We start from the raw sequence: 13,925 nt of genomic DNA on the forward strand, positions 1-13,925 counted from the left end.
AGACCACTTTCGGTAGCCCACTTTGCTGTTGTAGACCATCCATAAGCATTTGAGACATCGCTGGCCAAGAAAAAATGAGTTCAAATTTTTTTCCATATGCTTCTACAACATCATATACTTTTATTAAAAAAAATCATATCATTCAATGAAAATATATATTTGTTTTTGTAAATTCAAAAATTCGAATCTATTTTTAAATTAAAAAAATATTTAAAAGTTTAAAATTAAATGTTTACTTAATTAAAACATCGTCGTAGTGTATAATGTGAGAATTATACATAATTTTGTTACAAAAATCAAAACGCAAATGAAGTGAAAGGAGGTATACAAAAAATAATAACACCACTACTTAACAACTAGGACTGCGATCCAAAGAAATAAGTCTCAAATTACGACTTGAAGTTTTATGACTCATAGTGGGTGGAGATTTGTGATTTGCATTGCTGCGTTCTGAGGATTTACGATGCCTTGAACTACGCTCTGAGGATCTGCGTCTAGAGCTGCGCTCCGAAGACTGATGTTTAGAGTGGTTTTCCGTGGTGGAATTGTGACGCGAATGGCGATGCCGATCCGATGAAGAATTGTGTTGTGTTGCTGAATGTTCTCTATCGGAATTGCGCCTTTGTGAGCTATGGCGTTGCTCGGAGGACGACGATTGATATCTGTCACGCCTTGATCTTCTGTCGCCGTCTCGTTCTTCGCGTTCCTCATGCTCATCCCTGGACGAATTTTTATCTTGAGCCGATTCATTGGCTGAGTGTTCGGAAGTGGCATGGCCACTGTCAACATTGGAAGCTGCCGACATATTGTTCACGGCCACATTGGCATTGTGCGCCAGTACATCTTTATGGCGTTTATTGAAGGTTTCCTTGATTTCACGTTTCTCATTGCGCATACGTTCCTGCATATCTTTTTCGATGGTACTTTTGATTATCTCCGCCGACTTTACCAGTTCATCGGTTTCGATGACCACTTTGCGGGGGGCTGGCGAAGAACGCCTATCCCTGCTGTTGTCACGTCGAGACCAAGATCTTTTTGAGTGGGTTCGAGAACGCGATCGCGATCTAGATTCGTGGGATGTAGAACGTGAACGTCTGGTTGAAACCAACTTTCTGTTTACCTTCTCTGGCGGTCTGAGCTGTGTGGGAGTTTTAGAACGTGAAGATTTGCTGCGATTTTTGTCATCTCTAGATTTGCCACGTGAACGAGAACGTGATCTGCTTTCCGATCTTGAATAGGATCTGGAACGTGATCTAGATCGCGAACGTTTCGAGTAATGACGGTGACGAGAACGTGAGCGAGAACGGGATCGGGATCGGCTACGACGATCACGTGATCTTGAACGAGTGCGAGATCTTGACCTGGATCTAGATCGGGATCGGGATCTGGAACGACTTCGTCGATCTCTTGACCGGGATCGAGAACGTGAGCGCGAATAACGTCTGTAATGGAAAAATAAAGGGAAATCAATAGAGTGAATTTTTAAGATGGATTTTTTAGAACATTATCAGCCCAATTCTGAAAACTCCCTGGTAACAAATTTCTCCTATTCTGATTGAATGGGAAGAGGAAAAATATAGGAGAGGGAATTTCGAATTGTCGAAAACAGCTGTTTGCCTCAGCTGTTTTATTTTGGCTAAACATATGACAATTTTTTTTTTTTTTTGGAAAAGTGAACATAAAATGGAAAAATGAGCGAAACGAATTTTTAGAGGTTGCTAAAAAAGTTTACAGACATGTTTAGGGTTGCTAATAGTACAAAGTTGTGGCCTATAGATTATCACCATATTTCTCTGTTGTGATAAAAACTTTCCGTCTTCATCCAACCATTAGATGCTCCCAGAGTGGTCTGGATAGATAAATAGATTAATTGTGTCGTGTTGTTGTTGTTTAAGCCAAATTTTCATGTGAATGTGGCGATCCAAGTCAAGCTCTTGAATGTGAGCAAGCTTTTTCCGGTCCAAACGACCGCTCGCCGTGGGAACAAGTTGGCCATTGGTTATTTAAAGGCGCCATTAACTCGTCTTACCATAACTAGCATCATGGGCACTCAGTATTTGTGCAATAGCCGACGCCGCCCGATCTCTCCCTGGGACTCTCCGCTGGATTGCGACTGTCGTTGCAGCTTCTCCGTATGGGGCATTCCACTATCCGCAACCCGCCCGTTAGCTCGCAGCCAATCTTCTCGTGACAGCAATGAACAACACACAGATTTTCCGGCCTGTGTGGTGCTCACAAGCACCCAACCAGAGTTCTCTGAGTGAAGTGGTTGACAACTGCGGTTGCCTGTCGCGGCGCGTGTCCTATAACCTAGCCTACCTAACCTAGTTTGTCAATACGACCTGCTGTTGTGAATTGGCGGTTTAATAACCGGGCGCATCTCTTCGTTCATCGGCTTGCTGACCACGAATATGACAAATAGCTCTCCTTGCATTGTCACTCTCGGATACTCCGTGAATTGACAGTTTAATAACTGAGCGCATCTCTTCGCCCACTTCTGCTACCATCCTGCTAACCTCTTATTTCGATTTGGCTGTGATGAGTTTTGTTGACATTATCCTTGTCTGAGTCGGAAAACCTATATTTAAAGGCACGAGCTAAACTTCACGAACCCTGGGTTTTCATGTCTTTTTCTTTTGTTAGCATGACGGCTTATTGTGAGGTAGAACGTGTAAGCCTTGAAACAATAGAGCCTTCGAAACCATAGAAGCAAGCATTTTGATCGCTGTCCCTTTTAACGATATCCAGTAAGCCTTTGACCGCGCATTCCATCCTTTAAAATTAGCAATTACTTCGTCACGTTCCGAGTGTGTCTATCTCACCTCCGAGCTCGACGTTTGAAGCGCTTTGTGCGGTGTTCCTCAGACACTGGAGCCTGTGTCCACGTATCCTTCTCATTAGGCACAGGAGCGTCCTTTCCGCCCGCCACGTCACACTATCATAATACCCACATAACGTTGCAAGTAAACAACTTTAACGGTCAGGCATATACGAACAAGAACCGAGATGTGGTGCAAAGCCAGAATGAACGGGCAATGATGTACCGAATCGCGCTTCATGCATTCAGTGACGTCATGCTTAAAAGAAACGGGATGTATTCTAGTTTGTTGTTGTTGTTGTAGCAGTGTGTTATACACCGAGGCGGTAACCCTTGCCGATGAAGAACTCCATCGGGTCAGTCTGGTACATACAACCGCCGCTGCCATGGGATTAATTCTGGTTTATCGAGATATGTTGTTGTTGTTATAGCCACATTTTCATGTGGAGGTAGTGATCCTCGTCATGCTCCTGTATGTGAGACAGCTCGTCCGGTCCAAGACTGTTCGCTGCGGTAACAGAGTGCCCATTGCTTATTTAAGGGCGCCAATAATTCCCCTTGTCATATCGAGCATCGTAGACACTCAGTATTTGTGCAAGAGCCGCCGGTGCCGCCCAACCTCTCACTGAGACTCTCCGCTTGGTATCGCTGATTGCCCGCGACTGCCGTTGCAACTACTCCGTATGGAGCAGTTTCGGTATTGTTTACCACTTTTTTTGGCTGACCAGTGGTAAATTGCACTGCCTCAGTTGTCTCCGCAGGATCATGCCAAGCAATATCCTAACAACCTATTAAAGTCTAAGCTGAAATATTAGAGGATGCAAATGCAAATGAACCATGAACATTCCATTAAGGAACAGGGGCAAACTTCTCACATATCAATGTTTAAAGTTTAAGCTCAATCATAACAGCCTCCTTTTTATAGCCGAATCCGAACGCCGTGCCGCAGTGCGACACTTCTTTGTGGAGAAGTTTTTAAATGGCTGCCATACCAAATGGTACAGTACCTACCAGGCCAGTGCCGGGAAGTGTATCGTTTTTGCAGCTAAACTGCAACGGACTCCGTGGCAAGATCGATGAGATTGTGGATTTTATGCGTCGGAAGGATATATTGGTCGCAGCGATCCAGGAGACAAAGCAGACCAATACCTGCAGCTTGCACAGTTTTCACGGATACAATGTGCTACGCAAGGATCGCTCAAGGAATTGAGGTGGGGGGTTGGCCTTTATGATACACCATTCCGTGCAATATAGACCCGTCTCGCCTGCGCCTGGCGCTACTGACCCCTACATGGAGTGCATGGGGATAGCAGTCAGATCCGGTACTGTCGAGATAGAGCTATACAACGTGTACATACCGCCGGTTGGTAGCTGTGTCCCGATTAATGGCCAAGTTTACAACCCTGACATAAGTGGGTTACTATCTGGCCATAATCGTCTGGTTCTAGGGGACTTTAATGCCCATCACTCTTCATAGGTAACGACCAGCGTAGCTTTGGGAGAGCAGATTAAAAGCTCCACGTTTTGTACGGTGAGTGAAGATGCCCCCACTAGGATTACGAGTTAACAGGAGCTTAACAGGAGTTGCTGCACCTTTGTGACACGCAGTGGAATAATATTCAGATCTGTCAGAGTGCCACCCTCCGAACTGCGACGGGCTGTCGCCTCAGTTCACATGTGGACCACCTCCATCAGGAGACAAAGATCCTATAAGTGCGAAGACATAACTACATGGTGTCTAAGCAATACCTTTTGGGCTCTTATCGCAGAGACCATCCAAATCATCATCTTGTGGATAGATATCCACCGCCCAGAAGCTTCAAGGTAGATCTAAATGATCTAGATCGTGAGGTTCAGCGCTACAAGCGAAAACCTCTAGATCAAGCGGCATATCAAGCAGGTCTAGATAACACTCATGCAGACACGGTAGTAGATGCGGTAAATGGCTACCGGCCTTGACGAACGACCGCCATCCATTGCAGCTGAAGAAATTGACCTCCCCCGGCAAACCAGAGTAGTTCTGGCTCAATTATTTTCTGGCAGATGCAGCCGACTCAAATCCTACAGAGCAAGGATTGATGCCGACGTGCAAGATGTACTTCCAGATTGTAACCAGGGACCGCACGATACACATCACCTGTTTAACTGCCCGGCCAGACCCATTCGACTCAGACCCAGATCCCAGTGGACGCACCCCATCTTAGTCGCAGAGTTCCTGGGTCTTGACACTCTACAGAATCAAGCAGACGAAAGAACGAACACAATAATTGCTACAAACAACAACAACAACCTCACAAATCTCGCCAGCATTAGGAGGAGATAACCACCGCTGTAAATTTTCATGATTTTCTCGACAGGATTCTAACCCAGGCGTTCAGCGTAAAAGGCGGAAATGCTAACCTCTGCGCCACGGTGGCCTCCAATGATATTAGAGGATACCACAACTTAAACTATCATTTTACAAGGATTGCAAAAAATGTTTCTGCTACTCTCGCCTGATGTTCAATGACAGTCAAGTTAACAACTATACGCATGGTAGCATTCCGAATATGTATTCATATTTAAATTTATATCAAGATATACTTTATATGTCTTCTACTCTTTTCCAAAATATTCTAAAATTATTTCTCTTCTCTTACTCACCTTCCTCTCGAATAGGATTTATGATAGCTACCCCTTCCGCCACCATCATCATCATCTTCATCATCGTAGCGACGATCTCTATCATCATGGTTATAATGGTATTTGTTGTAATGGGACGAAGAGGATTGTCCCTCATAGCCACGTCCGCGACCACCACGACCCCGGCCGCGTCCACGTATACGTGGAGCAAAGCCACGATAATTTACCGAGACTGGAAATGAGGGTGGACGATACATGGAAGTGAGACCAGGAAATAAGGCTGTCATATTTCCATAGGGAAACATGGACAATGACTTCATCCATTCAGTGGCCGCTTCCGTATTATAGTTGGCTCCCAAGGCAGCAATGGTTTTGAAAGGATTGCCAGCAGCAGCTGCATTGGCGGCAGCCACAGCAGCAATTGCAGGATTGGGCATGGCGGGTACAGCCTCAGCACTATTGCCCACTTTCGCTAGTGCCACAGTGGTCTCCTTTTCCTTTTTGGTTTTTAACAAACCCATTAAAGGTGTTTTATTTTTAATATCATCCACAAGCTTTTGCTGATCACTCAACAACTTTTCGGTGGCTATCTTATATTTCTCCACCAAACGTTCACGCATTGTATCACGAGCCATTTCCATTTGGTATTTTTGTGACGAAGTCGAACCATGTTTGGCCAGATATTTTAGCTGCAAATAAAATGGGATTAATGGAGGGTGTGAACAGTTACAGTGGTTATTACCTTTATGCGACTGAAGAGCTGCTCCAATATTCGGATACTTTCCAATTTCCTTTGGGCTATCATCAGTTTCCTCTCCTCGACTCGTATCTTTTGCGATATCTCTATGGAACCCTTTTCCTGGATCTTTTTCAGGTGTTTCTCTTTGCGTTTCTCTTCGCGTTCTCTTTGCCGTTCCAATTCAGCAAGTTTTTCTTGTTCTTCTTTAAGCCTGTAATTTTGTTGTTTGCAGGATTGCATTCTCTTTGCTTTGTTATTTTGTTTTGTTTGTCGTTTGTTTTATAAAACTTTTCTCTTTTGTTTGGCTTTGTTATTCTTATTCTTGAACCAGGACATGGTTGGTTGCTTAAGAAATGTGCTAAACTACTGAGACAGCTTTGTAAAGACATGAGCGCATTTAGCCAATTTACAAAAAATAGGGGATTAAAGGGAGCTTTTTTTTTTAAGGGTTTATGGCTTTCTTTAACCACTACTTCCATCAGTACCCATTAGCATAACTTTAACGTATGTGGAACACTACATAATCAATTAGGGGCAACTTCCTTAAAAGTACCAAACTATGAAATGTTCCACAATTTACATTTACCAGCACAATCGACAAACGGCTCATGTTTTTACAATTCGATTTTGAGGGCAATCGATTATTATTGGAAAAGAATCATTCTTGGTGTGTTGAAGATACATCTGAAATTTGTTAGATGTTATAGAAGTGTTATACGAACCTTTTTTCTTCCAATTTTTGCAATTCCATTTTCTTCTTTTTCTCCAGATCCTCTTCCTCGGCTTTAGCCTTGGCTATGATATGTTTTCGCACTCTTTCTCGCCTTTGAATTTGAGCATCACTTAAATGTTTGGTCGTATCGAAAGTGACGCCAATGTTAATGGCTTGTGTCTTGTCGATAAATTTACGCACCAATTTCATGCCACGAAACTCATCCATGGCCCGAACGAAGCCAACATATTCATCAAATTGTACATAACTAGAAAGAAAGAAGAAGAGGTGAAGATTTAATATATACTAGCTGACCCGGGCCCGCTCCGCTGCGCCTTGTTTTACTTTATATGGAACAAACGTTTCCTTGGAATATTTATTTTCGACAATTAAAGATCTTTTAGTGAAATATTGGGTTGCCCAAAAAGTAATTGCGGATTTTTCATATAGTCGGCGTTGACAATTTTTTTCACAGCTTGTGACTCTGCAATTGCATTCTTTCTTCTGTCAGTTATCAGCTGTTACTTTTAGTTTGCTTTAGAAAAAAAGTATATTTGTTTAAAGTTCATTCAAAGTTTTATTAAAAATGCATTTATTTTCTTTTAAAAAATCCGCAATTACTTTTTGGGCAACCCAATACCATGCTAACTTGACTAACAGTTTAACAATATAAGGGCCTTTGTCTGAATCCCATATGATCTTTATTGGTCTATGAATTTAAGCTTGGATTTAAGGTGTACTCCGTTCTTAAAATACTTCATTTCATCAGCCCGATATTCTCATGATGTCTGATTTAGTGGTGTATTCGGGGCAGAGGTGGTCCCCCAGATACTTGGCCCTGAAAAAATATCAGCATCGTGCTCTTCTCTTAAATACCATTTATTTAAACCCCATAATGCCATTGGCTTAAGAAAAGTTTACAGGATGAGGCGTCCTCCAAACACATGGCCCCAAAAAAGGTTATCAATTTCGTTTTCTAATCTCAAATACATTTCATTTGAGCCACATAGTGGCATGGTCGAAAAATTGTTACCCTTTGGGGGGATGTTTTGGAAAAGGGGTGATGCCCTAAATACATGGTCCTACATTTGAATATCAAATTCGTATTCTACTCCCAAATACCTTTATTTGAGCCCCATATTGCGATGGAATTGCTGTTTGTGGTGTATTTTGGGAAAGGGTCCCGAAAGTGGGTATCAACTCTTGCTCTAACCCCCAATACCTTTTATTTAAGCCCCACATTGACATGGTCGGTAAATATGTCCGATCTAGGGGTGCTTTGGGGATTGGGTTGGTCCCCCAAACACTAAGCCCGGAAAATATATCAGCAACGTGCTCTATTCTCATATATCTATATACCATTTATTCGAACCCCATATTGCGATTGGCCTTCAAATTGGATATCAAATTCGTTTCCTAATCACATTTAAACTCCTTATTGCAAAAGTCAGCAAATATGTCCGGTTTGGGGTATTGGCCCTAAAAACTATGAATATTTAGTTCCACTCTCTTTAAGACTCAAATTGTGTTGGTGAGCAAATACGTGCTATTGGGGGTTGTAATGGTGGTGGGACGTCCCCTAGACAATTGGTCCCTAATGTTGATATCAAAAACGTGGTCTACTCCCAAACACCTTTAATTTGAGCTCCATACTTCCATAGTCGGCAAACATGACCTGCTTGGGGGGGTTTTGGGGAATGGCCTTGAAAATATATATCGGATTCGTGTTCTACTCTAAAAACCCACTTATTTGGCCTCATATTTAGGTGATGTTGTAGGGGTGGGGTGGCCCCATAGACACTTTTCCCGAATATTGACATCAAATTCGTGCTTTACTCCCAAAGACCATTCATTGAGCCCCATATTGCTATGGTCGAAAATTTGTCAACTTTGGGGGATGTTTTTGGTGAGAGGCGGCCCGTTTTCATATCCTAAATACCATTCATTTAGGTTTAGGTTGGTAGGGTTTAGGGTGGGGCGGTCCCCCTGGGTACCCCATCCGAAATTTGGATACCAAATTTTTATTTTTAGGGTACTAAAGGGTGATTTTTTGAGGTTAGGATTTTCATGCATTAGTATTTGACAGATCACGTGGGATTTCAGACACGGTGTCAAAGAGAAAGATGCTCAGTATGCTTTGACATTTCATCATGAATAGACTTACTAACGAGCAACGCTTGCAAATCATTGAATTTTATTACCAAAATCAGTGTTCGGTTCGAAATGTGTTCATTCACCGTTCAGCGATGAGGCTCATTTCTGGTTGAATGGCTACGTAAATAAGCAAAATTGCCGCATTTGGAGTGAAGAGCAACCAGACACCATGTCTGAAATCCCACGTGATCTGTCAAATACTAATGCATGAAAATCCTAACCTCAAAAAAATCACCCTTTATATGAAAGCACACAAAATTTCGCTTAAATCGCATTTCCCATCTCCGAGATCTGGCGATTCTGAAAATTAGGATAAGGGGGAGGGTCCGCCCCCCCTTCAAATATCAACAAATTTTGTACCCTATTTTCACCACGGGGTCATTATGCACCATCTGTGAAAATTTTAAGAAAATCGGTTCAGCCGTTTCTGAGTCTATAAGGAATAAACAAACATACAAACAAACAAACCTACAAACAAACACAAATTGATTTTTATATATAAGAAGATAAAATTTCAGTGGTTTCATACTGTCCACAGCGAAACATGTCATGCTGAATTTCAGCCAAATCGGATAGGAATTGCGACCTCTAGAGGCTCTAGATGTCTAAACGGGAGATCGGTTTATATGGCGTCTATATCAGGTTATGGGCTGATTTAGACTAAGTTGGGTTAGGTCGAAAAGAAGGTGCAGATATTAATCCGCCGCATGCCACTATGGACATACACCTAAGTAATCGACTTGTTGTGCGCTCTAAAATTATAAAGTAACCTCTTAAAAGAAAATTTTAAGTTAGGAGTTCCGTGCTACTTACAAAATCCTTAATTGTTTTCAATATTGCGTCTCCACCTAAGTGCCGGTATCTGTTAGGCGCGAAAGCCGGGCACTGACAAAGGAAATGCTCCAATTTCTCATCATCTTCCCCGCATGGCCCACACATGCTATCACTTGCCGCACCGATTTTAGTGATTCGAGTGAGCTCGTAGTCCTTTGTGTCCCAATAGCTATAATGACCTCCTTCTTGCTTCCTTTCAGTAATAGCCTCGTGTTCTCAAGATCTCGATTCCCCCATATGACTTTCGCAGTCCTACCTACCGTTTCGCTGTTGGATGCGTATTCGTCGCCCACTCCCTTAACTCGGACTGGGTCGAACCAAAAGGCTTTGGGTTAACCAAGTTTATTGACGGCAGTCCTCTGGCCATCACCGCCAAATCGTCTGCCCTTTCATTTCCCCTTACTCCGTTATGGCTCGGCACCCAAACGATGCGGATTTTGCCATCCTCAGAGAAGGCGTTAATCTCCTTCTTATACTGCCAGACTGTTCATGACCTTACCGTCCCGGTTGTTATTGCCCTTATGGCAATTTTACTGTCGGTAAAGATGTTCACACTCGACGTTCTCGCGTTAGCACCACACCACACCATAGCAGTCCACCAAACTACCACAATCCCATGGCGGCCGGTTGCACGTACCGGATTGACCCGATGGAGTTCTTTATCGGCAGTGGCTGCCGCCTCAGTGTATAACATACTGTTACAACAACAACCAGATCACTTCACGCATTCCGTGATCGCCTGGATCTCCGCCTGCAGGACCGTATTATGGTCAAGCAGTCGAAAGCAGATATCAGTCCCTGGGTTCTCAATGTAAACCCCCAGGCTCACTTTGTTCTCTAGCTTTGATCCATCTGGGTAACATGATCTTCCAGATGGCAATACTAGAGTTCCGTCAATCCAAGACTGTGCCGATGGCAACAGTGCCTCGCACTCGACTTCAAGTGTTGTCTCAGGTATCCTATCGGAAACCTTATAAATTCTTCTAGATTTCCTAATGTCGCCTCGATTATACCGCGATGGTATGAGCTGCTCTCATCCTCTATCCATTATCCCATTTCCTTAAATCTCATAGCCGCAGTGGCTGCCTCGCACTTAATCTGCATCTCTATGGGTCGGATATGTAGAGTATTCTCCAGTGCTCGAGTGGGCTATCCCGTGCCGGATGAACCTGTTGAATTATCCTAATGTTGCACTTTTCTTCATCGCAGTCCACCAAACTACTGAGGCGTAAGTAAGTATCGGCCTTGTCTCGCTCCTGCAGAGCTAGGGGACTATCCGCGGATTCAGACCCCATTTTAAACCTACGGTCCGTATACATAGTGCCCAACATATGTGATCCTTCTCGGTACGCCCCTGAATATGACACTTCCAATTCAGTTTCCTGTCCGAGATCACACCTAATTATTTGACCTTGCCAGATATCAAAATCGTTTTATTGAGGAAACGTGGTGGCCCACCTTCGTCTTTCTCGTGAACATACAGATTTAAGTCTTCTCTGGGTTAACGTCTAGCCCAGTCGTGTGCCATCTGCTTTCGTCCCTTCTGTTTAGCTGGTTCGGATCCTTACTCCTTAAAAGTATTATAACATCTTCTGCATAGCAGATGGGTTAAAATCCCTCCTCAGTGATGGTCAATTTACAAGGCGAGTTTTTTTGCCGCCTTTAAATGACCAATGGTCATCGCGTTCCCGCAGTGATCTGAAGATGGCCAGCAACGACAGAACGAGCTTACTCATCATTAGGAGCTTGACGAGAATCGCAACCTCCACATATAATGTGTTTAGAATACAACAACCCATTATAGCCATGATTGGCAAATACTCCCATTTGGGGAGGGTTTTAGAGGGTGGGGTGATCCCCCTATCACATGAACCTCATTTTTAACAACTTATTCTTTATCTGCTCCAGAATACCTTTCATTTGAATCCCATATTCCCATGACCGACCAAAATTCCCATTTGGGGGGGTTTTAGTGGGGGGGGGGCGTCCCCCTGGCTACTCAGACCCAATTTTTAATATAAAATTCGTACTCTAATCTTGTATAGCTTTCATTTGAGTCCCATAATGTCTCAAAGGGTCCACCTCTATTTTTGAGTGGTGCTTTTGTGGTGAGGGGAGGAAGGGTCTGTCCCACTCCGTTATCAACAAGTTATATAGCCTATTGCTCCTACATTTGCAATCTACTCCCGAATAACTTTCATTTGAGTCCCATATTGCCATGACTGTCCAAAATTCCCATTTGAGGGGGTTTGGGTTGGGGGCGGCCCCCTGGCTATTCAGACCTAATTTTTAATATAAAATTCGTACTCTAATCTCGAATAGCTTTCATTTGAGTCCCATAATGTCTCAATGGGTCCACCTTTATTTTTGAGTGGTGCTTTTAGGGTAAAGGGGGAGGGTCTGCCCCGTTCAAAGTTATATAGCCTATTGCTCCTAGATTTGTAATCTATATCCGAATAGCTTTCACTTAAGTCCCATGATCGTCCACTATGCCCATTTGGGGCATATTCGGAACAAACAGATTAACATAAAATTTTTTTGTACTTACGCTTCAAAGAGGACCTCCTGCTCAAAACCAAAGGTTTTCATGCCATTGATGTCGGCATTCATTTTGTTGCGATACGGATCACAAATCGGTATATCCACACAACGTATGCAGCCAAATTTCTCAAATATTCTTTTGAAGATGCCTTCCGATGGCTTGACATTGTCATCATTCTCCATGTGGCGCGGGCAAAACCATTTGATGGGCAAATGTGTTAAGTGTATGGTGTCGGGTCTCTCGCCCGCCTTCATTTCATCCATTTTATGGGCATCGCGAAAAAACGAATCCCAATCGTGACGCGTGGGAAATTCATCTTTGGCTTCCGAAACTCGAACACGAAAACTTTCATGGAATCCCGAGATTTTCAAGGATATGCCATCCAAACGATTTATGCAAGACCTCAAACGAGAGCGCTCATCCAATTCGGCCTCGAAGCGTATAAAATCAACGGTGGTCTTCGAGACCTGTAGGACACAGAAATTTGATTAACATTCGTTACTTTTCAAAGTTGTTTAGGGTAACAATTACTCCAAATTTCGTGTCTCACCTTGAGCACCAGAAACTTGTCGGGCTTAAGAGCTTGGCTTAGCTTCTCCATGATGTCTAAATTTGATATGGACTTGCCCATTTTGTTAAGTGGCAAAGCCACCGATATATTCAACTTGGCCAAAGGCTTGAGGTAAAGGCTGTGCGGCAAATACAGCGGCACACAGTCGGCCACATGTTCTATGGTCTGGATATTCATCATTGTAGTTGTTTTGCAGTTTTTTAATTGATGAGTTGAGTTTTTAGTTATTTTTTGTTGCAAGTATCATCGATTTTTTTTTGTTCAAGGTTGAGGTTGGTTGATTTTAATATAACAATTTTTTTTTTCATTCGTACATGTATAGATACATTTAATTATTTATAAAAAAAAAAGAAAAACATTTTTTATTTTGCCGCAAAGCGTTGCACGCATATGTATAAGAGAAATGAAAAGAAAGAACCGACCTCACAAAATTATTGTAAAAAATTTGGAAAGTAATCTGAACAAAACCAAAATATGGTAGAAATCCAATGATCCAGCCTATTACTAAAGAAATTATTTGTAAGCCTTAAACAACTATCTTAGAACTATAGAAGGGAGTATCGACTCCAGAAATTAAACCAAATATATATATTTTCCTTATTCCGGTCGTCGTGGTTGCCGAGCTTTTCAAGATGATTTTATAATTTTTTTTTTTCACGTCACACAAATTCTTTTCTATTAAAGTCTTGCAAACGTTGCCTAAACGTTTGCTTTTGCTATTGAAATCTTGGAAAAAGTATAAAACACTAAATGCAAAATATTTCGTTGAGATTTTTCTTGCGGAAATGTCTCTTTTTTTTTGTAGTTTGTCTCCTCAGTAAATTGGATTTTTCAGATTTTTTGCAGAAAATGCATGTAGATCTGTAACTTGTAAAAAATCAACGCCGTCAAGGCTGGAAACAAACGGCTCTGGCACTTTGTTGACGTTCCTTC

At 42.5% G+C, this 13,925-nt stretch overlaps 1 protein-coding gene across 1 annotated transcript; it reads right to left on the reverse strand.

Annotated features, from left to right (window-relative positions):
- Window positions 1–214: 214 nt before the first annotated feature.
- On the reverse strand, window positions 215–13,375 carry LOC106090453 (A-kinase anchor protein 17A). The gene is made up of 6 exons (XM_013256632.2): window positions 12,972–13,375; window positions 12,428–12,888; window positions 6,902–7,159; window positions 6,183–6,390; window positions 5,462–6,129; window positions 215–1,442 (listed from the first exon to the last, which is right to left on the reverse strand). The coding sequence occupies exons 1-6, from the start codon at window positions 13,170–13,172 to the stop codon at window positions 350–352; spliced, it is 2,889 nt and encodes a 962-aa protein (XP_013112086.2). The 5' UTR covers window positions 13,173–13,375; the 3' UTR covers window positions 215–349.
- Between the last annotated feature and the right edge of the window lie 550 nt (window positions 13,376–13,925).

The sequence above is a fragment of the Stomoxys calcitrans genome, chromosome 2 (genome assembly GCF_963082655.1).
Source record: "Stomoxys calcitrans chromosome 2, idStoCalc2.1, whole genome shotgun sequence".
Classification (NCBI taxonomy): domain Eukaryota; kingdom Metazoa; phylum Arthropoda; class Insecta; order Diptera; family Muscidae; genus Stomoxys; species Stomoxys calcitrans.